This window comes from Zymoseptoria tritici, chromosome 13 (genome assembly GCF_000219625.1).
Source record: "Zymoseptoria tritici IPO323 chromosome 13, whole genome shotgun sequence".
NCBI lineage: Eukaryota > Fungi > Ascomycota > Dothideomycetes > Mycosphaerellales > Mycosphaerellaceae > Zymoseptoria > Zymoseptoria tritici.
This window is the reverse complement of record NC_018206.1, coordinates 258,577-281,186: the sequence shown is the minus strand read 5'-3', so window position 1 is coordinate 281,186 and position 22,610 is coordinate 258,577. Positions and strand designations below refer to the sequence as shown.

Sequence of the window (22,610 nt, the reverse complement as noted above, 5' to 3'; positions counted from 1 at the left end):
CGTAGCGGTCCTTGCGGTGAGAGGTGAGAGTACTGCCAGAGATCGTCTTGCGATGCGTGAGGATTGATGCGGAGATACGGTCAAGCCCGGAGTTGAATGAGAATGTTCGTAACTCGAAGTAACAGGGGGAGGTGGTCGAGATGTGATGAGGTCTTTCATCAAGGTTGTCGAGGTGTCGATCTGTTAGCGTTGATTCATAAAACAGGGTAAGACTAGGGATATTAACTCTAACAGCCTGATTACGTAGTTAGTGTCCTATATAATATTATAGGATATTAGCGATAAGACCCTAACCCCTTTTAGGTATTTGGAATTACGGCGTCTATATAGTCTTTAGGTCGATAACCTTAAGAAACACATAGTTTTTCTTAATCTTAAAGTTTACCCCTATATTGCACTACTTAATTAACAGTTATAAGCCCGGTTTCGACTTAAACAACAAGATTAAAGACAAATTCGCATTAACAAGCAACAATAGAAGGTCTTAAGCTAGACTCGTTAGGTTTTCTAACCGCAATAGGACTAAAGCGTTAAGAAATCGTCTACACCGATTAAACTAAGTACAACGAATAGTACCTAAACACTAAGTCGGCGGCAATTAACAACTATATATAGTAATATATACGAGAGATAACCCTAACAGTTATAGACGGTATAGCTATAGACCGAACTATAGAACTAAAAGTCCTAAACATACCGAATAAGACGGATTTAGGCCTTATAGACACTTAACTTCTAGAAAGCGAGAACTTTATAAAGTAGTAACGAAATAAAGCTATTTTCGACTCTAAAATAAAGAACTATACTAGAGAATCCGTTATCTACAAGACGTTTAGGAAGAAGAAAGAAGATTTTAAAAAATACTTTAGCTAGACTATTCCGTTAACGTACCTAGACGACCTTAATAATTAGTCTAGGATACTAGCAAGCTAGATAGACTTCGTAACTAAGACATTCGCGCCGGACGACGTAACAAGGCGTAGAATACTTTCTAAACAACATAACGACCTATTATCTAGACCTAAGTCGTCTAATATCCTTATGCACCTACAGAAGTAGATTAAGCTTAAAAAGAAGATAGTTAGAGGACACTATCCGGCCGCTAGTATCCTAAAAGACGACTTCGTACGGATAGTAGAAGATAAGATTAATATTACTATAGGAAGACTGTTAGCGAGTAAGAATAATCTTAGTTAATACGTTTACGACGTAACTACGTTTATTAACAGAGACCCTAGCAACTTAGCTAAGCAGTTCTATGCAAACGCTACGTTTAGGTCTAAAGAGGCTTAAATTACTAGAACAGGTTAGGTAACATTTAACGCAACGACTAATTTAGATAATTAAAACAGAGCGAACAGGCCTAATAACAAGGATAGGACTTATCGACTATATATAGGTAAAGACGCCGACAAAGCGTATCTAAAACTAGGAGATTGTCCTATCGTTAACTATCGTCTTCGACCTAATAAAGCTAATATAACAAAAGAAGATAAGAAATTCCTCGACAACTACCGGAATGTCCTTAAGAAGGATAAGGCTAAGTGCCTCTAGCAGATAAAGTTTAGAGACCCTATTACTATAGGACTAAAGGATTACTACAAGATTACTAAGGTACTAAAGGAATAGACTAGGTCCGGAATACCTAGTTTAAGTAGGACAATCGTCTCTAACGAACCGAAGATATAGTATAGCAGTTACGCTATTAGAGCGGTAACTTAGTTTAGAGTAATATCGACCGAAGCTTACGACGAGAAGAATTAATAGCTTCTAGATAGTAGCTCGAACGTTTACGTCGTAAACAATCTAACTATAGCGGGATTCGAGGTCGTTAATATACTATATAACGTATCGATTTACGCTAGGAACTAATAGATAAAGGCTGCTACAAGAGGCATAGCAAAAGTGTAGTTCCTATTACCCTTAGGCAAGCCGATTACGCTATTACTAAGGGACGTCCTGTATATACCCGGATTTCACGTTAACATCGTGTCGACTAGGCTATATAGAGACTTCGGCCTCTTCTTAGACGAGAGGACTAACAACTAGATAGATAAGTCCAGAGTAGTTGTCGCTAAGATTAAGCGATATAGCGGCCTACTATACCTAAACCTAGCGACTACGCCGAAAGTAAGGATTGAAATTATTAACTAGCTACTTAACGAGAATAGTTAACCCCTAAGCGTCGAGATAGCGTTAAAAAGGGATTAACTAGCCGATAAATAGCTCGTCGCCTTCGCGACGGATAGTAGGGCTACGAGACGACCTAGAGTCCTCTCTTAGGCCTAATAGCACCGAGTTATAGGCTATATTAGGGGTAATCGTATATTAGAACTCTATCGAGCCGCTAAAGGCGTAGAGTATCTAAAAGATAGAGATGCGGCCCCTAAAATGTACGAATGCTACTTATACGCCTAGAGCAAGTCGAAAAGAATCGTTTCTCGAAGAAAACCGGTTAAGATTAGGATACTAGCACCTTTTTCCGACGTTACGGCCGATATCGTAGAATTTAATATAGCAAAGAACGGAGATAAATACATGTTTTACGCTATAGATTTAACGACATACCTACACTTCGTTTAGACGATGCCGAACGCTAATTAAGCGAGCCTAGTACGATACTTCGAGGAACTTCAGACCTTTATAAAGAGTATAGGTCGTAAAATATTCGCCCTTAGATCGGACGTAGACCCTAAGTACGGATTAACGTTTTAATCCGTACTCCGCAAGGGATTAGTAATATAAAAGCCCTTAGTACTGTATATGTAAGCATAGGACCTAGCAGAACGAGCTAGTAGCGTTATCGTCGAGATAGTAAGGACACTAATTATCGAATTGAGGCTCCTAAAGGATCTCTAGAATAAAGCCTACGTAATAGCAGCCTATATTATAAATAGGGCCCTAACGTAAGTATTAGGTTACAAATCCCTATAGGAAATAGCGACAAACTAGAAGCTAGATATCGCCTATATCTATAAGTTCGGGTCGAGAGCGTATACACACAAAACCAATCTAAAAGACGTCCCTAAAAGGGAGAAGATAATAGAGCGAGCAAGAATCGGATACCTAGTCGGCTTCGAGGGACATAACATCTTTCGAATCTAGATTCTAAGCCTAGACAGGGTAATTAGGACAAGAGATGTAGTGTTTAATAAGAAGATAAAGTACGAAGGACTCTACGACTTTAATCTAAACATAGTAGTACTACTTAATCTTACGATTAATGTCGAACTAGACTACGCTATAGAAGTATATTAATTTTATAACCTATAAGAGGCTATATATATAAGCTATATCGCTAGACAAGGTAATAAGGTCGAAATTCTGGAATCCTTCCGAAGAGGTGCTCTAATTTAAGACGACAGTAATATCGAATATACAATCCCCTATAACAGACCTAAAGAGATACGAGAGGACATTATAGAAACGTTTGTTAGTGTCTAAGGCATCGAATACACAGATAATTAACTCTTCCCCTTCTATTAAGCTTAGAAGCGGGGACCGGAACAGATAGATCCGGACGATAAGCTCGATAAACTAACGTTATTAGCTTAACGGCAGAGAATAATCGACTACTAGCTACCTTTAAGCTTTAACTCCGAGGTTATAGACTTTAACTTCGGCGAAATAACCTTATTCGATACTATAGGAATGTTCGCGACTTATGCGACGATAGCTAAAGTCTACGCTATTACTACGATAAAGGCGGTTATAGAGGAAGGAGTATCCGCAAAAGACGCACCTATCCTTATCGGAGATTTACCGCTAGAACTAAAACGCTAGAAAGACCTTATTATACATAAGTACTTAAAGGAATTCGAAAAGGCTACTAGAGCAGAGTTTTAAAAAGCTCTAGATACTAGAACATTCTATTAGATCCCTAAAAGTTAAGTAGGAAACAACCTAACCGTCCTATTAACGTAGGTGTTTAAATACAAGCAAGACTTAAAAGGACACTTAGAGAAGTTTAAGGCTCGAATTTGTATAAGAGGAGATTTGTAGTTAACCGAGCTTAATATATACGCAGCTACCCTCGCAGCGAGGCTATTTAGGTTGTTAATAGCAATTATAGTACACTTTAACCTAGAAATAATCTAGATAGACGCCGTAAACGCCTTCCTAAACTCTAAGTTGCCGACGCTAATCTACCTTTAACCCCTAGACGGTTTTCGAGACCCGAATATACTATTAAAATACGTTCGCGCCCTTTACGGCTTTAAGGAGTCCCTAGCGCTATAGTAGGGAGATCTAAGTAAAGGAGTCGAAGAGCTTAGACTACGGCAAGTTGTTAATTATCTATACACCGATAGAAAAGTTATAATCTTCTTCTTCGTTAATAACATTATATTAGCATTTTATTATAAACACAAAGTTTACGCCGAAGATATATAGAAAAGGCTAATAGCTAAATACGAGATAAGGGTTATAGGCCTAATCGACTACTTCTATAGAATTAAAATTATCCGGAATAGAGAGACTAGGGACATGTAGCTTAACTAAGATACCTATATTAAGAAGGTCGCTAAAAGATATAATATCTTATTAACTAAAAAAAGGGCGGATACACCTCTACCTATAAACTTTAATTAGGAACCGGCAAAAGAAAAGGCGAAACCCTACATAATTAAGGAGATGCAGTTAAAAGTTAGTTCTCTTAACTTCGTAGCATCCTATATAAGACTAGATATCGCTTTTGCAGTTTCTTTACTAGTACGTTATCTAGTAAATCTAGCCGAACATTATCTTAAAGCAGTAGATTATTGCATTAGATATCTGCTACAAAGCTCTTAATTAAGCGTTTAGTATAGTAAAGACAATAGTAGGCTTACCTACCTATCGCAACTACTAGAGTTCTTCGGAGCCTTAGATACTTCGTTCGTAGACGATTTAGAGACGCGAAGAAGCTTAGAGGGTATAGTTTTCTTCTTGTTTAGAGGAATTATCGACTAGAAGTCTACGAAGCAGACTATAGTTACTAAATTATCTACAGAGTTAGAGCTATATGCACTTAGCTATACTAGAACGGAGATAATCTAGTAGGAACGAGTGTTTAAAAGTATAGACCTAAGCCTTAACAGCAAGGGCAGGTTGTTATATAACAATAAGCAAACTATTCGAGTTATTACTACACAAGGCTAAAAGCTAGATACTAAGATAAGGCATGTAGATATATAGCAGTACTAGCTGCGTAAGAGGTACTAAGCTAGAGACCTTAAGGTCGAATAGGTCGAAACTACCTTAATGCCCGCGGACAGGATAACAAAACTGCTATTAGCACAACGGCATCGCGCCTTTCTAGACTAGCTCCGAATAATAATACTACTAGATCTAGGGGGTAAGGACCGCGCTAATAGTAAAACTTTACTACCAGATCTCGGGGGTAAGGGCTAGGCAAATGCCTAGCCTAACTTTACTATTAGAAAGAAGTCTACACAACGATTAGGAGCTATTAAATAGCCTTATATACACATTACATGCGGACTTAAATTATTACGTTTACTACCTTAACAAGTAGTCTAGGACGTATATATCTAGGGATCTATCGACCGGATTACCCTTTTAAAGCTAAATTCACTTCACTTTTTGCGCTAAACTAAAATTAGCAGCTACTAAAGGCCTAAACAGCTATTATATGCTAAACTACGCGTACTTCTAAACCCGTAACGCATTCCTTAGTACTAGTCTGTGCTTATTCTTAGAGCTTATATCTTTTCCGTTTGCACTTCTACTTTCTCTTCTTTTCTTTAACTACCTTATTTTGCATTAGCAGAGGTATTAATATTGTATAGTAGCACTATTGCAATAGTAAACACTAGAAACAGGCGCAACCTTAACCCCGAGAGCGAGGTACTACTTCTAGACTTTAACGTACTCGAAAACGTCCCTAAATTAACTAAGAAGTCGAGAAAACACTCGAAAACTACCTCCACGATAGGCGACAACTAGTCTAGTATCGACGCTAACGACCCGAACGCATGCGTCGACACTCCTACTAATCTAATTACTCTAGAACAGCTACGTTAAGTTACCGCTAAGGCCGCAACCGCTCGTGCGTAAGATAAAGTTTAGGATAACTAGTAGGGTACGCAGCCTTATCTAAGGGAAGAAGACGCAATCGACGCAGCAGCTAAAGCTATAGTTAACCGCGAGTTATTAGCGGCCGAGGATTAACTAAGCGATAAGGACGACATATTCCAATACCGCTACCTTAATTAGCGCGTAGCAAGCAATGCGCAGATACTAGATTAAAGCGTATAAGTCCTAAACGACAGGAACATATAGGAGGATACTATAGCAGCTAGAGCTAAAGTCCTAAATAAGGACAACGCTCCTCCTTAAGAAACAGTTATCCTCGACAAAAAGGAGTTTAAGAATTACGCTACAACACTTTATTAAGCTAATCTAGTTACCGGACAATCGGATAAGGCCTTTTAGGCCTAGCAAGCTAGGGACCTTAAAGCTATTTAGTTATACGAAATAAAGTTAAGAACGAATAGTTATATAACCGAAGAGGACCTAATAGTATACTAGGACGCAAAGGCAAGAGAAGCGGCTATCCTAAAAGCAGAGAAGAAGGTAGAGAAACAACGCAAAGCTGCTAAAGAGGCCGAGTCCGAAGCCGCTAACGTTAAGAAGGAGTTGTAGGATAGATCCGAAGTCGACCCTATCCCTAAGAAGAAGACTAGAAAGGGTAACTTTAACTAGGGCCCCTTACGTAGAATCTTTATAATAGAGACTTTACGTCGTTAGAACTAACCTTAGTAGACCCTAACAAAGAAATTAACTCGCATTCCTAAGACCCTATATATAACTAGTAGGCAGCAGAGTGCTAAGAGGCCTATAACTCTTCTAGACAAATAACCTAAAATTACCGATAAGGTTATTAAGACTTACTAAAATACATTCGACGACTTCTCTAGAGAATTTAGGCGGTTTACTAACTTTAGCGCAACGAAGGAGTAGGCGTTCTAGTAGAATAAAGGAGAAGACGGAGTATTCTAACGCGACGCTACGGAAAACAAGTTAAAGCCTAAGAGGTAGTTTAAGTCTATCCTACTTACCCTCTATAACTCGATTAACCGTATAAAGGAGTTTAAGGCGCTAATTTTAGCAAAACTTTACCTGTTAGCTCCCTTTATTATTAACGTCCTATATATCGACATTCTTACTTAGCTTAAACGCATTTATAACGATATAAAGAGCGGAGTTACTATCTACTATCCTAGACTTCTTTAGATTCTTAAGGACCTAGAGGCCCTTTACACCTTTAAAGGCGAAGGAAAGGATCAAATTATTAAAAGCATCGACCCTATCGCTACGTCTATAATATTAAAAAACTACACTCGCGCCTACACTACGCCGACCTAGGACGACTAAACCCTAAATAAGCCTAAAGCCGATACTAGAAACAACCGGATCCTAGATATTAAGACTATACGCTAGATAGTAAAAGAACATAATCGCAAGTCTAAGGCCTCTAAGGAACGTAAAAAGAAGAGACAGGTCGCTTAGGCTGCCCTAGACGCCCTCGACGAAGAGTCTAAAGGAGATAACGATCTAGAAAACTACCTTACTCCGTACTACTCCGGACTACTAGCTCGCCTACAACGCAATTAGCCTATTAACGACTCTTCCGACGAAGAGGAGAAGGAGCTTACACCTATGCCTAAGCTAACTAAGAGGAAGGCACTAGCAAAGAAGCAACCTACTAAGGCCGTTGCCGTTAAGGTCGAGAAGCCCGCGAAACGTAAATACTAAGATAAGGACGAAGACAAAAACGTAATAGGCGTTAATACTAAGTCTAAGCAATCGAAGACTAGAAAGATAAACCGCAACGCTAGGAAGGTCGCTCCCTTGCCTCTACCTAAAGGACCTCGATCGAGCAACGTTACTACTCCCGACCGGATAATAAGAGACGCCTACGCTAAGGAGGATGCTATAACCGCGATAGCGGAGAACTAACATAGAAGAGGCTAAGGAGCCGCCGTCTTTAACGCTATAGCCAGCGGATCTAGCAAGTTCGAGCTAGAATCTCTTAAACTTTAATGCCGTCGTCAAGCCGCCGCCCTAGCGCTTATTAACATTCTACTACCCGGCCCCGAAATCGAAGGTCCGGACGACGACTCTAATAGCGAGGAGAGCGAGGATTAAGATCGTTTAGTATAATATAAACAGATCTCGGGGGTATGTCGATCTATTAGCGTTAATTTATAAAACAGGGTAAGACTAGGGATATTAACTCTAACAGCCTAATTACGTAGTTAGTGTCCTATATAATATTATAGGATATTAGCGATAAGACCCTAACCCCTTTTGGGTATTTGGAATTACGGCGTCTATATAGTCTTTAGGTCGATAACCTCAAGAAACACATGGTTTTTCTTAATCTTGAAGTTCACCCCTGCATTGCACTACTCAATTGACACGAGGCCTGTGAAGATGAAGGCTTCAGATTTGCTTGGCAGCCTGGGAGTGAGTGAGAGAGAGTACAGCCAAACAGGTCCGTGAAAGCAGAGAATTGAATTGATGGTATCAACGACCTCTGTATAGCAGGCAGTCCTGCCGAAGCAACTTCACTGTTTATCATCTATCGTGTAGCTCTAAGATCTGGTATATCGCTGTACATCGTCCTGCTCTGCAAGTGCTCATATTCTTCGTGACCCTCAAACATAGCTCTTCTTCGACTCATCCAGCCCAGGCGTGGCGATGACCTCTCTCAGCTCTTCCAAAGCGCCTTTCCCAAGACCCAGACCAAATCCATCACTGCTGCTTTCCACGATACCATCCAGACCTCGCCAGCCATCCTCGACGACCCATGTCGCGGCTCCCGGTCCCTTCAAGACTCCACACGCCGCTCCCACCACCAAAAGTCCAGGCGGTCTGCTCCCTTCCTCCTCTACAGCTGCACACACATACTGCAATGTCGTTCGCAGAATGCGCTGGTCAGGGCACGATGCTCGCTCGATGACAGTGCAGGGCGTTGTGAGAGGATACCCAGCTCCCACAATATCAGTTTCGGCATCCTTCTTCCCAATCAAGCTCGTGATGAGATCTCCCAACCGATGCAATGCCATGAGGAACACGACCGTCTGGGCTTCTCTCCATGCCGGAGGTGACGGGCTCGCTCCTTTCCTTCCCGTGCCTGTGCAGATGACGACTTGATCGCTGACGCCCCTGTGGGTAACCGGAATCTGCGCGAATAGCGGCGCACTCAGAGCACTCGTCACACCTGGGAGGACGAGCGACTCGTAGCCATGAGATCGGAAGAAATCAACCTCCTCTGCGCCCCGGCCGTACAGGTAAGGATCGCCTTGCTTGAGCCGTAGCACAGTCAGACCCTGGCGGAGCGCTTCGAGACCTTTGAGATGAAGCTCATCTTGTGCCTTGTCGGCGTTACCAGGAAACTTGCGCGCAATGAATACGATCGTGCGGCGTGGGACTAAAGCAAGAACTCCTTCGGGCACGAGCTTGTCCGCCAGTATGAGATCGGCGCTACGAATGCATTTGAGAGTGGCGGTAGTGAGGAGATCGGGATGACCAGGTCCAGAGCCTGCGAGGATGATTCGACCGCGAGATTGGCGCGCGTCGAGGGTCGAAGGCTGGAGAAGAGGGCTGGTGTTGGTGGCAAGGTTTTCGTTCTTGTAGCATTCCAGCATGTGGTCGACATCCTCGTCTGTGATGGACGCTAGACGGCGGAGAGGCCAGTATTCGCAGATCTGAGACAGCCAACGCATGCGACGTTCCTTCGCTGCTTCGGCATCGGTCGGTGTGACGAGTTTGTTAAACGTCGCCATTTGACCTGACTCTTCGTCCTCGACCTCAAGATCTGCGGCCGCCTCGTTGAGATGATCTTGCTCCCAGATTCGTGATCGCATTTTACCAAGACGCTCGACGGCGCTCCCTAGATCTTGAGGAAGAGATGAGGCGATCTCCCGACGTATGCGCGACGCGAGCTTGCAGCCTTTGCCAGAGGTCGTGACGCCGATTTGAAGGGGACCATCACTATGCGTGGACAGCAGTGTGAACGTGCAAAGATTCGGCGCGTCAACAACATTCACGGGAATGCGTAGTCTCCTGCATAACATGGAAATGTCTGTAGCCCACTCGGATTTGCCTCCCGATGTGACGAATACAGCATCAACAACGCGGTCCACCTCCTCTCTGCCCAATGTTGTCAAGTCACTCTCTTCGAAATCCTTCTTCAGCCATTGCATCTCCTGCTCTTCTATCCTCTTTGCAAGACCGTAGTGTAGCTTTGCGCTCTCGGCCGCGACAAGAATCGGCTTTGCGCCAACTTCGAGTGATCGGGTACATCGTGCGCCAGCGAGAGGATTCGAGCCGATGATGAGGTGAATGTGTGATGTCGAGTCGACCGCGGTGAGGAGATGCGGTGGCATGGTCGTCGGTTTGAATTCAGTGGCGGTCGAGGAGGATTGGCCTGTGAGTGAGAGTCGGTGAAGTGGAGAGTCGGGCAGCAGAGCCAAAGAGATAAAGAGAATTGAATTGTTCTTTCTCCGATCCAGATAATGACAGGATGTACAGGAATTGCAGACCTGTCGCAGAGCAGATAATGTGACTGATATGTTAGAAGATATGGTGTGAACGTGGTTGGCCCAATCTTTCAATCTTATCTTAGCGGGCGGCTTCGGAGCAAGCTGGCGCGCCACACATCCCCGCGGAGAACTCAACTTTCCCATGTCCGCGGCAAGTTCGTGATTTTCGTTGATAAAATTGCGAACGAGGGCAGTGTGCACCGACAGATGATATGTTGCAATCTGCAGTCACAGTCGATGCGATGGTTCTGTCTCTCTGACCGACAGTAGACGTCTCCAGGTCACCTCAGCGCATACGCTCTCAACTGACATCGCTCAGCGACAGGGCATGGGCTGGCATTCTTACTGCACTGCAGCAATTGATGTCTCTGTCGCACGACTTTGTCAAGGCTTCTCATCTCACGCATCGTCTGTATCTCCGTCTATTCCCATTAGCACATCTAGCGCCCGTCGCGCCAATGCGACATTCCTTTCCAATGCGCCCAGCTTGGCCAACGCAGCCATCAGACTCGGGTCCTGGCTCTCCACGCGTACCTTCTCTTTCACGCGAACCTCTTGTCCTTGATATGTGAACGTTTCAGCTGTTTCGCCCTCTGGCATAGGCTTCACACCAAACGCTGTCGCCAGCCGATCGCGCAACGACAGCCCACTGAAGGATGCTGCACCACCGCCAGGTGCTGACAAGGGAGTGTTGGTGCCGGTGTGCGGGTGTGCGAGCTCGAGCACTCGGACGTTGAGCAGTACGGCGGCTTCGGAGATTGAGAGGTGGAAGGAGATGTTCGATGGCAGTGGTGGGAGGAAGGCCTTGGGTTCGGCCGGCTGTTCGTTCCAGGGCTTGAGGTGTTCGGGCCAGCCTTTCAGGGCTGTCTTGGCTTCTTGTATGTTCTCGTGCAGCAGGCGGAGCTGGCTGGAGATGAAGCTAGCGTTTTGGCGATCACCCGTCCATAAAGTAGCATCGACGACATCGAGGCAGGCATTGATGAGAGTGCGCGTGGTGGTTAGCTGGTCGAGAACAAGCGTTGGTGCAGTGGGAAGCGTAGAAATGGAGAGTTTGTAGCTGGACTGTCCCTTTGCGGGAGGCAGAGAATGTAGACGAAGGTGTACATCGCCTTTGACGATGCGCGTTCCGACGCGAGTGATGAAACCTTTGAGATGCTCGGAGCGGATTGATGATAGGACGAGTGTTGAGCCGGGCTCTTTTGGAGCGAGAAGTTCAGCACATTCCTCGAGACCTTCTTTCAATGCGCGAAGAGTGTCTTGCAGCGTGGAGAGCAACCATTCTAGCTCCCGAGCGACAGTATCGGCCTGCTCGACGAGGAGTTGATCGTGAGCTATAGGAGGCCATATGAGGGTGGACATGGTTATTGTGAAGCGTCCATCCAGCTGGCAGTTGGCGAAAGCAAGGACTGAGACAATAGAGCTGTGTTGGCAGAGGTGGAGGTGGTGCTTGGTGATGGATGGCTCCGTGGACGCGTTCCGTCAAGGTCAGAGCTCTCCTCCTCCCCGGGGCGTCATTTCGTCCAAAAAGCCACATCACGCGGACCATCGAAACCTTGCTCACGGACGTCACCTTGTGAATCTTGGCGTTGGTCCTGCTTGATCGGCGCTTCGACGATGTGAGTGGCTTTGCGGTGTGCTGGTCCATCCACTCATCGCCCTCTGTTCGACCATGACGGCATGGCACTCTCACGACCAAGAACATCTTGAGAACCGAACAAAGACGGCACCGTGCCCAGGCGTGGAGAAGGCGCACTGAATATCACCACATTGAGCTGGATGTTGCTCTTGAACAACTGTGATACTGAGGCCTCACTACTGTAGCGATGGACGGCTTGAACATGTGTATACCTCATCACCAGTCCATCCATCAATCGAGTATTCCAATTCATTGTTTATGATCTCACAAGTGCATTCATTCTTGCCGACTGGCCGGGGAGCCAGCCAGGAATCCAATCCAATTCGTAAGGTTTCTCCCACAAATCTGGTTGCCGTGCGAGGAAATCCCATGACGTCGCGGCAACACAAGCTCCGAGTCTGTTTTTCCTCCTTGCACATCATCATCCTCGCGTCCATCATCCACGTCACGTCACGCCCGTGCCAGAACCCAGATCTGCTCCCGCCTAATCTCGTCCTCTTCCCTGCTCGCGACCATAATCCTCATCGACACCTCCACCTCACATTCAGAAGAGCGACGGCAGCGCGACAAGACACGAAGAGACACGCCGCTTCCAAGTAGTGCGAGATTTAACTCCTCTGCGTCCGTTCAATCCGCCCGAACCTTAATCCGGGCCCAATCTCATAACAACAACCGAAGCCGTCGCACTTCTTACTCCTCCTCCCTTGCCTGGAATCCTCGTCCTCTACCCATATCATACCGCATCCTTCGTCGACCAATATCATCATCCTCCTCCTCCTCCTCTCCTAATCAATCATCACCACCACCCTTACCACACAATGGGTGGTTTCGCATCTCGTAAGTTGCACTCAATCCCTTCCTTCGGTGCTCCCTCACACCTCCGTGACCTCACCTTACCACACGACACCCCTGCAACCGCATGTCCGCTGACTCCATCTTCTCACTGCAGGCGCCGGGCTTTCGCTCGCGGCGGTCATCTTGGTAGCAGGCGCGATTGTGATGCAAATCCTCATCATCCTCTCTGGTCTGAACGGCTCGCCTGTCAACAAGATCTACTTCCTCCAGGCCGACACCTCCTCCATCCAGAGCGATTCCCGCAACTACAACAACCCTGCTCGCTGGACCTACCTCGCCATCTGCGGTGTCGTAGACGGCAAGAACGGCAACTGTGGTCCCAAGGGCGCTGCCATTCCGTTCGACCCGGAGCGCAACTTTGGCACTAGCAATGGTGTTTCCGAGAACCTCCTCACCGATGACAACTACTACTACCTCTCCCGCACCGCCTGGGCCTTCTACCTCGTCGCTCTCTTCTTCGCCGCTTGCGCTCTCCTCGTCAGCCTTGCCGCCATCATCGCTCGTCTAGGCGCATACTTCACCGGCCTGTTCGCGTTCCTCGCCTGCTTCTTCCAGGCTCTGTGCTCCGCTCTCATGACGTACGTCAACACCCCGATCCCGACATCAACCTTGCAAGTCACTAACTTTAACCCCACAGCGCATGGACCGTCAAGGGCCGCGACGCTTTCCGCGCCGGTGGTGCTGATGCCAAGCTCGGTGTCTACGCATACGGTTTCTCCTGGGGTGCATTCGCCGCTCTCTTCCTCGCGACGATTCTCTTCTGCCTTGGTGGCCGCATGGGCAAGGATGACAGCAGCAAGAAGTCGGGTGGATACTTTGGTCGCAAGCGCAGCACCCGTAGCCGTGGCAGCTTTGTCGACAGCGCAAGCGAAAGGAGGGTCGGAGGCGTCAAGGACGAGTACGTTTGATCGCGATGCTGTATCTCTGGAGGTTCTGTTGCTGACTCTCCGCTCAGGTACGAGTAAACCATTCGTATAAATCCGCGCTCTCCCAGGACCACCGAGACGAGCGATTCATCATCGGATGTGTTGCCGAATCTCGAACGATGAACGAACCGTCGCACAACAGACGATCGGAAGGACCTCAGAACTACCACGACGAATACCCACCACCTCTCCCCCATCCATCGATCCAGCTCAACCTTAGTGGATCTTTGAAGCCTCTCAGAGTACCATCTATTCCGCAATGAAACGACTCAGGAAACAGAACAAGAGGATATCCGTGCGCGTTTTGCGTGTATGTATGTATGTTGAGAATGTGTGTGTTTAGAAGCAGAATCAGCTATGCTTTAATGTAATGAAAATTCTACTTCACCACTACTTTCGTGTGCTGCTTTTAGGGGTTGTGGTTTGAGCACCGTTGGTTGAGCTCCGTTGTCAGGCTCGTTGAGTCGGTCGAGACAACTTCGCACTGCGCCGGAAAATATGGCTGATTGTCCAGGAGGTTCGTTGTATCAACTGTCTCATCGCACGACATCTTGTTCCAGTCAGGCTTTGCTCAAGGAGCTGGTCGAAATGCAACGGCGCGTGCTCATCAGCCTGTATTTGACGATTGCGATGCTTAGGGTTAGGGTTTGGGTTGTTCACCAAATGCACGCTGGTCCATCGTGCATCACTCGAGAGCATAGTACGAGGACGAACAGCATGCCGCATGATTCTTGAAGTTGAAGAGGCTTTGCTGAAAAATATTCGTCATCAGTCGTAGTGCTAGTTGTTGATGTAGAATTTCTGGTCGACGGTCGTTGCAAAGCCACGACCCACAACGTGCAATGACTGTGGCCCTCGAGAACTGCACATGGTCAAGTTCCGCGGCGCTCGTTTCGATGTCCTTGATTCTCGTGGCATGCAAGGCACAGCCGTTGGGTCTTTGCCTGTAGAATGAATGTCTATACGAACTGGCTAAACACAGGGACATTGAACGAATCGGCGGGACAACAGGAGAGTGTAGTAAGTCTCCATAGGGAATACAGAGTGCAGTGTCCGAGACTGTCTCTCCGACAGTGGTAGATCTTGCACCGCTGTACAAACACCGCTGACCCTTGTGAACGTGACGCTCAGAGAGAGAAAACGGTCGGCAACGACCGAATGACACGGTTCCATGATCTTCGTCTATGCTTTCAGAACAGCACGATATCGTATCCGCCCTTTGGTATCCTCACCGCGTCCTCCTCACTCGCATACTTCCTCCTCACAATTTCAAACACGATAAGCCCTGCGCTCGTACTTGGAACCTGCCGCAGAGTATTCAACCAAAAGTCCCGGTACACCCATTGCCGCAATCCTCCCGCTCGCCGCGCCAGGACGAGACAATATCGCGCCGTTTTGCGGTACGCTTGAGCGTAGACCTTCAACACGGAAAGTCGTGCTTCGCGGGATTGGTGGACCGCATGGGAGTGTCCGTCGATCCATTCTAGACGACGGTAGTGCACGTCTTGTATGCGAGACACGGGATGATGGACCAGTGCCTGAGCGATCGAAGCCGTTGCGCCGGCGAGGAGGAGGAATGTTGGCTCGACCATGTAGTGCGGACGTATCTCAGGACGTGCGTACAGTTCCTGCTGGGCTGAGATAGACTCACGCTGGCGAGTGGAGAGTTTCGATAACGAGCCGTAATAGGTGCTGACGAAGCCGTAAAAGGCTTGCGACTTGACGACCTCGAATGTGGCGAAGAAGAAACCGGAACCGAGGGAGTCGCGGGCCAGGGACAGCGACCAGCCGGCGAAGATTCCGCGAGGACCGATCTCGAGGAGCTTGAGCCGTGCATACTGCCACATGTCCCGGTATTTGCCTACCTGCATCTCGGATGATTGGAAGCGAGTCTGAAGGGCGTCTAGCGGGGCTGCGAAGAGGGATTGGACGGTTCCAGCGACCATGCCAGCAGCGAAGCAGGTCTGGAAGGACGGAGGAGGGTAGATGCGCTTGTTGGGTCGTGAGGAAGGCTCATGCAACATTCCGAGGGTCTGTAGATAGGCCGTGTAGAGAGCGGCTCCAATCGCGGTGTTGGCCAGAAGCGGAGGGAGTAGCTGATTCGGAAAGAACTTCCAGCCTTGCCGCTGCACTGCACTATAGAGCAGGGCCGGGGAGGTCATTCTCCAGCTCCAGGATTCACCTGCTCGGACATGAGGATTGATGGCTCGCGCATAGCCCTGGCAAAGAGAGTCAGGGGATGCAAGACGGAGCAGAGGCCGACCGAGAGATGCGTACCATATAACTGTGTCGCCAAGTCAGAAGGGACAGTTGGACAGAGGAGACGAAGGCAGAACGACTTACTCTATCCTCGATCGGAAGAAGGCTTTGGCAGGTGCACGAAACCAAAAGGTCAACGCGCGGGCACTGATAGCTCTCATAGAAGCTGCGTAGAAACCTGTGATTGTCAGAAGTTGTAAATTGAATCGATATAGTGAAAGTCGCAGATACCTGTTGCGCTATGTTCCTTGCGCTTCTTCTTCTTTACCGCGTTGACATCAACGCCGTCGTCGCGTGCAACAGCAACACTGCTCGCTCCATCGCTCGAGCCTTGGAGCATGCCAACGGAGTATCAGCTCTCGTTAGCTCATTGTGTGTGTGAGAGGTGAATCTTCAGAAGGAAGTCGTCGGGCCGTTTGAGGTGAATGTCACGAGCATACCTTATGGAAGAAGCAACCTGAAGTCGTCACAAGCGAACCAATCAAAGACCTTGGCAGCCTCGCGCTTCGACCGCGTCGCTTTCGTGCACTTCCAAACCACTTCCACTCCACTTCTTCTTCATCACCGACATCACCACCGACGACACCGATACCTCTCTTCAACACCCCCGCCTCACCTTCCACCATCGAAACACCGCCTGGGCCTGTCAATTCATCACCACCCACGGCAGCGTCTCACCATGGCGGACGAAGTGAGCATCGACAAGGCCGTGTTCCACAACCGTCTGTCGAACCTCATCACCGCGTGGAAGGGCGACAAGCGCAGCGGCAATCATGTCTTTGGAGATGCGGGCAGCATCGTGGTGGTCATGGGCAAGAGCGACGAGGCTCAAGGATTTCACAAGGCAAATGGTCTGCAATTCTGGCTGCTAGGCTATGAGTTTCCCGCCACTCTATTCCTCATCACACTCGAGGCCATGTACATCGTCACGACGAAGAAAAAGGCTGCATACTTGGAGGTGCTGAAGGATGGCAAGACACCGGTGGAGATTCTGGTCCGTGGCAAGGATGCCGAGGAGAACACCAAGCAGTTCGAGCGCATGCTTGAGACTATCAAGACCGCCGGCAAGAAGGTCGGCGTACTCACAAAGGAGACTTCCACTGGACCATTTGTCGCGGAATGGAAGAGTGCATTTGGCGATATCAGCAAGGATGTGGAGGAGGTCGACGTGAGCGCTGCTCTGTCCGCTGCCATGGCCGTCAAGGACGAGAACGAGCTCCGTGCGATTCGCAACGCCGCAAGTGCTTCTGCCTACGTCATGAAGGACTACTTCGTCGAGACCATGTCCGACATCCTCGACAAGGAGAAGAAGATTACGCACAAGGCATTCGCGGAAAAGGTCAGTAACAAGCTGGACGATGAGAAGTTCTTCCGCGGCATCAAGGGTGTCGGCAAGTTCGACTCTCTGCAACTGGACTGGAGCGTGCCACCATCCGTGCAGAGTGGCGGAAACTTCGACCTCAAACTCGCAACTGAGCCAGACGACAACAACCTGCACCAGCCTGGTGTGATCATCTCTGCCCTTGGCCTGCGATATCAGACCTACGCTTCCACCATCGCCCGCACATATCTCGTCGAGCCGAACAAGACTCAGGAGAGCATGTACAAGCTTCTGTTGTCCGTCCACGAGGCAGTCATCAAGGAGTTGCGCGATGGAGTTCAGGCCAAGGATGTGTACAACAAGGCCGTGGCTGTGATCAAAGCCAAGAAGCCGGAACTGGTCGAGAACTTTGTGAAGTCGGTCGGAGCGGGTATTGGTATTGAAGCCAAGGACAGCACTCTGGTACTGAACGCAAAGAACACCCGTCAGCTCAAGGATGGCATGACCTTTGCGATCACCACTGGTTTCGCCAACCTCGAAAACCCCAGTCCGCGAGACAAGAAGCGAGATGCCACATACTCACTCCTGCTGAGCGACACTGTCCGTGTGACCGGTACTGGAGACGCCTACTGCTTCACCAAGGATGCGCCGCGGGATATGGAGAGTGCATCATTCTTCTTCAACGATGAAGACGAGCAGGAGGCGAAGCCCAAGGCCAAGCCAAAGAAGGACCCGCGCGTGGGCGCCGTGGCTTCGTCAAACATCACCAAGACCCGCCTGCGCGGACAAGGCGGTGCTACCCAGAACGAAGAGAAAGAGGCTGCACGACGAGAGCATCAAAAGGAGCTGCACGACAAGAAACACAAGGAGGGTCTGGCACAGTACACCGAAGGACACGGCAATCTGAACGGAACCGAGGAAAAGAAATTCAAGCGATTCGAGTCGTACAAACGAGACACCCAATTTCCTGCTCGAGTCAAGCAGTTGGAAGTCCTTGTGGATCAAAAGAACTACTCTCTTGTCCTCCCAATCATGGGTCGTCCAGTGCCATTCCACATCAATACAGTCAAGAATGCAACAACTAGCACAGAGGGCGGCTTCTGCTATCTGCGCATCAACTTCCTCTCTCCTGGCCAAGGTGTCGGCAGAAAAGACGATCAGCCTTTTGAAGACCCCAATGCGCAATTCATCCGGTCACTCACTTTCCGCAGCAAGGACAACTCGCGCATGGAGGACATCAAGGATCAGATTACCGAGATCAAGAAGTCAGCAGTGCGCAAGGAGCAAGAGAAGAAGGACATGGAGGATGTTGTCGAGCAGGACAAATTGATCGAAATCCGCAACCGCCGCCCATTCCGATTGGAGAACATCTACCTCCGACCAGCCATCGAGAGCAAGCGTGTGGGTGGTGCGGTTGAGATTCACCAAAATGGTCTGCGATACAACCATTTGGGCAACCAAAAGATCGACATTCTCTTCGGCAACATCAAGCACCTCTTCTTCCAGCCGTGTGTGGGCGAATTGATCGTCATCATCCACGTGCATCTCATCAATCCGATCATTCTTGGCAAGAAGAAGACCAAGGACCTTCAATTCTACCGCGAGGCTACCGAGATGCAATTCGACGAGACTGGCAACCGGAAACGCAAGCATCGTTACGGAGATGAGGAGGAATTCGAGGCTGAGCAGGAGGAGAAGCGCCGTCGTGCTTTGCTCGACAAGGAGTTCCGCAACTTTGCCGAGAAAATTGCCGATGCCGGCAAGAGTGAGGGCATCTCCGTCGACATGCCATTCCGCGAGTTGGGTTTCAACGGTGTGCCGAGTCGCAGCTCCGTCACCATCCAGCCAACAACCGACTGCCTTGTCCAGCTCACTGAGCCTCCATTCTTGGTACTCACCCTCACCGATATTGAGGTCGTTCATCTCGAACGTGTACAGTTCGGACTGAAGCAATTCGACATGGTCATCGTCTTCAAGGACTTTACCCGTCCGCCATCACACATCAACACCATTCCCGTGGAAGCTCTCGATGGTGTGCGTGACTGGCTTGACAGCGTTGATATTCCCTTCTCCGAAGGTCCACTCAACCTCAACTGGGCGACCATCATGAAGACTGTGATTCAAGACCCTCATGAGTTTTTCAAGGAGGGTGGATGGTCATTCTTGTCCAACGAGTCTGACTCGGAAGGGGAAGACGAGGAGTCGGAGGAGAGCGCGTTCGAAGTCAGCGAAGAGGATCTCGCGAGCGACGTCTCTAGTGAAGACGAATCAGAGTTCGACGACGATGCCAGCGCAGAGGCGAGTGAAGCCGACGATGGTAGTGATGATGAGGAAGGCGAAGATTGGGACGAAATGGAGAAGAAAGCGAAGCGGAAGGACCGCGAGGGAGGACTGGACGATGAGGACTCTGACCGAGGCAAGTCCAAGTCGAAGGGCAAAAAGCGTTGAGCGGAAAGGGGATGAGACGATGATACCTTTTGCACTTTTGTTTGATTTATGAGATTGGGAAAGCGGAAATGCACACGCCTTCCTGGGCATGGCACACTGCAGTAATTGCAATTCGATGCGACAATATCTGCTTATGCGATTAGCAGAACACAGATGGCTGCTGGGCCAGGCGTTGAGGGCTGCGCGGCGGAGGAGTCGATAGCGACACAGACAACCAGAACAGAAATCCCTCCATTAATGCTCTCAGCGTTCAAGCATATATGGAAAGTGTGGTTGAACGTGAAAAAAGGATGGTTGCAGCTAATCTCAGCATGCGTGCGAGTCGACTGCTGGAGGACATGTTGCAGATCTCTGTGAAGGTCCAGGCGCTGCTGAAGTGCGCGTTAGGGTCGAGACAGTGCCAGAAGCGACGGAGCCGATTGTAAGGCTGTCTTGAAAGGCCGAAGGGATGCCAGAAGTCGTAGGTGATGCTCCATATTGCAAGGATGTCGCAAACTTGAGAGGGATGCCCACGCTCACAGAGTTTGCTCCGTATTGTAGGGATGTCTCGAACTTCGCTGGGATGCCATCTCTGTGTGGCATACCTCGAACAAGTCCCGGCATGTGAGGATGAGGATAAGGGTCGATGCCAAAAGCAGGGCGCATCTTCACCACTTCAATGCCCATCTTTTTCAAGTCCTCCTCTCTAGCCTGCGCCGCTTTGATCTCGGTTTGCGAGTCCTTTCGCGGTGCTGGAGCGGGATCGTAGAAACCAGCCAAGGCCTTCAGCTCATCATGCTTCCGGACGTCAGTATCGGCGGTACTGCTCCTAACATGAGCCATAAGGCGATGAAGGTTCGGGAACTTCGTTGTAGGAACTTTGCCGTCCTGCAAATGATGCAAGCGGTCTCCCTCGGACTGCTCGCACAGAATGCAGCTGTAGCCTTCGTCTGGATCCTCGGAATGCCGGCCTTCGGCGGCACGCTCGAACTTCTTTTCTGCGGTGTGGAAGTTGCCATTCAAATGGTTGAGCAACTGGCCCTCATTGGGGTATTCGAATGCCTGTCTGAGCTGTTAGTGGCGCGCACTTTGATCGTGGAGCAGTGTATTCGACTGACCTTTATCTGGACCGAGACCGTCTCATCTTCGAAGCACTCCGGCGGGCATGTTCTGTCCCTCTCGCTCCAAGGAATTTCGACATCATTCACCGAGTTATTTGAGGGTATCTCCATGACCGAGGTGGCGAATTCCTGATAGGATGTAGCTCCCGTGGTATGTCCTGGAGTCGTTGCTTGTTGCGAAGAAAATTGGAAAAGAAACAGCGAAACCATGGGAAGTGAAGTGCGGAAAAGAGAAGTGCGAACAGTGAAGTGCACACAGCAAGGTAGACACACGAATCACAATCACGACGGAAATCGAGAATCTAAGATACCTTATGCGCAATCGCAGTGAGTAGACGTTCATCATGAGGGAGGAGCTCATCAACGCGGTCCGAGTAGACACGACGATCAAAGTCTGCTAAGCGCCACGAATTCGTACTGCCTGCTACCGCTGCTTGTGAGATATTGGGCACACTCATCTTGATGGCGTGTACACAGCACGTTCGGTGCTGCGTCTCGTTGTATGTCGATACGGAATCTAGGAAGGTCGGGAGTGTGGAGACCGGGAGAACATCCATCACCACTTGGTGCTTAGTAAGCCTGTCTCGGTCGGATTGGATGGCTTCGACTCTCTCACGTGCGCTTGTTGCGATACCAAAGTCCGCCTCACACTCGACCCGACGACTTCACTCCTTGATCTGCCGACTTCTCACCGCAAAGGACCATGGCCATGACGGACTCTGCAACATCGCGACGCCGAGTCGATCTTACCACGTGCTTGCCAAACATACATCTTATCCGCAGCCGACACAGATCCTCCAGACCGGCTCCCCACGCATCCCTGCCCGCATGCCGGATCACATCCAACAACCAACCAAGATCAAATCTCGCAATCAGACCGCCCAGTTTAGATGCTCCCTCGCCTTCGACGCCTTTGAGCAAGGCATTGCTTCCAAAACATGCATACCCGGCGCCACAACATGGCGTGGTGCAACATGATGGTCATCGAGTTGGAAGCCGAAAATGTCACCTCTCCGCAGCACGCTCGTCCTTCGCAGGATCGGTCCACCTCAAATCTACAATGACACTTTCCAACGCATCGGTCAGCTACTCCGCTTAGCCACGATCGAGCCATACAAATTGAGACGATTGCCCAGACTGACGGAATCTGCCGTATCTGTTTCCTTCTCCGCACCACGATCCTGCGAGAATGTCACAGACGCCACGAAGCACGGTAGGCACCGTGAAATCGTGGACTTCTCGTTACAGTGGATGGACGGATGATTCTTATGCCTTACAGAACCACCCTTTAGAGGAAGTCGAACCAGCACGGCTCCGGCCCGTCACGAATGAAGAGTTCCCGTGGCTATCGCAAGAATTCGAACCAATCCGCACAGCTGCCTCCGCCAACACATCCACAAGAGACCCGCCTGAGTGGTTTCATGAAGGACAAGCATTCAATCGGGCTCACTCTCAACGAACGCAGCGAACACATCGGAGTGGTGCTCGAGAGAGTATCGTTGACCTCCATCT

At 48.8% G+C, this 22,610-nt stretch overlaps 6 protein-coding genes across 6 annotated transcripts; 3 read left to right on the top strand and 3 right to left on the bottom strand.

Annotated features, from left to right (window-relative positions):
• Positions 1-8,663: 8,663 nt before the first annotated feature.
• On the bottom strand, positions 8,664-10,397 carry MYCGRDRAFT_101849 (uncharacterized protein; the record flags this gene model as incomplete). The annotated part of the gene is made up of 2 exons (XM_003847488.1): positions 8,664-9,826; positions 9,881-10,397. The coding sequence occupies 2 exons, from the start codon at positions 10,395-10,397 to the stop codon at positions 8,664-8,666; spliced, it is 1,680 nt and encodes a 559-aa protein (XP_003847536.1).
• A 76-nt stretch (positions 10,398-10,473) lies between these two features.
• MYCGRDRAFT_77725 (uncharacterized protein) lies at positions 10,474-11,912 on the bottom strand (the record flags this gene model as incomplete). The annotated part of the gene is made up of 1 exon (XM_003847487.1): positions 10,474-11,912. The coding sequence occupies one exon, from the start codon at positions 11,910-11,912 to the stop codon at positions 10,953-10,955; it is 960 nt and encodes a 319-aa protein (XP_003847535.1).
• A 781-nt stretch (positions 11,913-12,693) lies between these two features.
• On the top strand, positions 12,694-14,312 carry MYCGRDRAFT_111606 (uncharacterized protein; the record flags this gene model as incomplete). The annotated part of the gene is made up of 4 exons (XM_003847751.1): positions 12,694-13,026; positions 13,139-13,622; positions 13,682-13,942; positions 14,000-14,312. 4 exons carry the CDS (start codon positions 13,008-13,010, stop codon positions 14,007-14,009), a joined length of 774 nt encoding a protein of 257 aa, XP_003847799.1.
• A 786-nt stretch (positions 14,313-15,098) lies between these two features.
• MYCGRDRAFT_64526 (uncharacterized protein) lies at positions 15,099-16,618 on the bottom strand (the record flags this gene model as incomplete). Its single annotated transcript, XM_003847486.1, has 4 exons — positions 15,099-16,189; positions 16,248-16,254; positions 16,314-16,407; positions 16,461-16,618. 4 exons carry the CDS (start codon positions 16,567-16,569, stop codon positions 15,161-15,163), a joined length of 1,239 nt encoding a protein of 412 aa, XP_003847534.1.
• A 290-nt stretch (positions 16,619-16,908) lies between these two features.
• Positions 16,909-20,231, top strand: GTC2401 (FACT complex protein; the record flags this gene model as incomplete). Its single annotated transcript, XM_003847752.1, has 1 exon — positions 16,909-20,231. One exon carries the CDS (start codon positions 16,909-16,911, stop codon positions 19,996-19,998), a length of 3,090 nt encoding a protein of 1,029 aa, XP_003847800.1.
• A 541-nt stretch (positions 20,232-20,772) lies between these two features.
• MYCGRDRAFT_97297 (uncharacterized protein) lies at positions 20,773-21,231 on the top strand (the record flags this gene model as incomplete). Its single annotated transcript, XM_003847753.1, has 1 exon — positions 20,773-21,231. One exon carries the CDS (start codon positions 20,773-20,775, stop codon positions 21,229-21,231), a length of 459 nt encoding a protein of 152 aa, XP_003847801.1.
• Between the last annotated feature and the right edge of the window lie 1,379 nt (positions 21,232-22,610).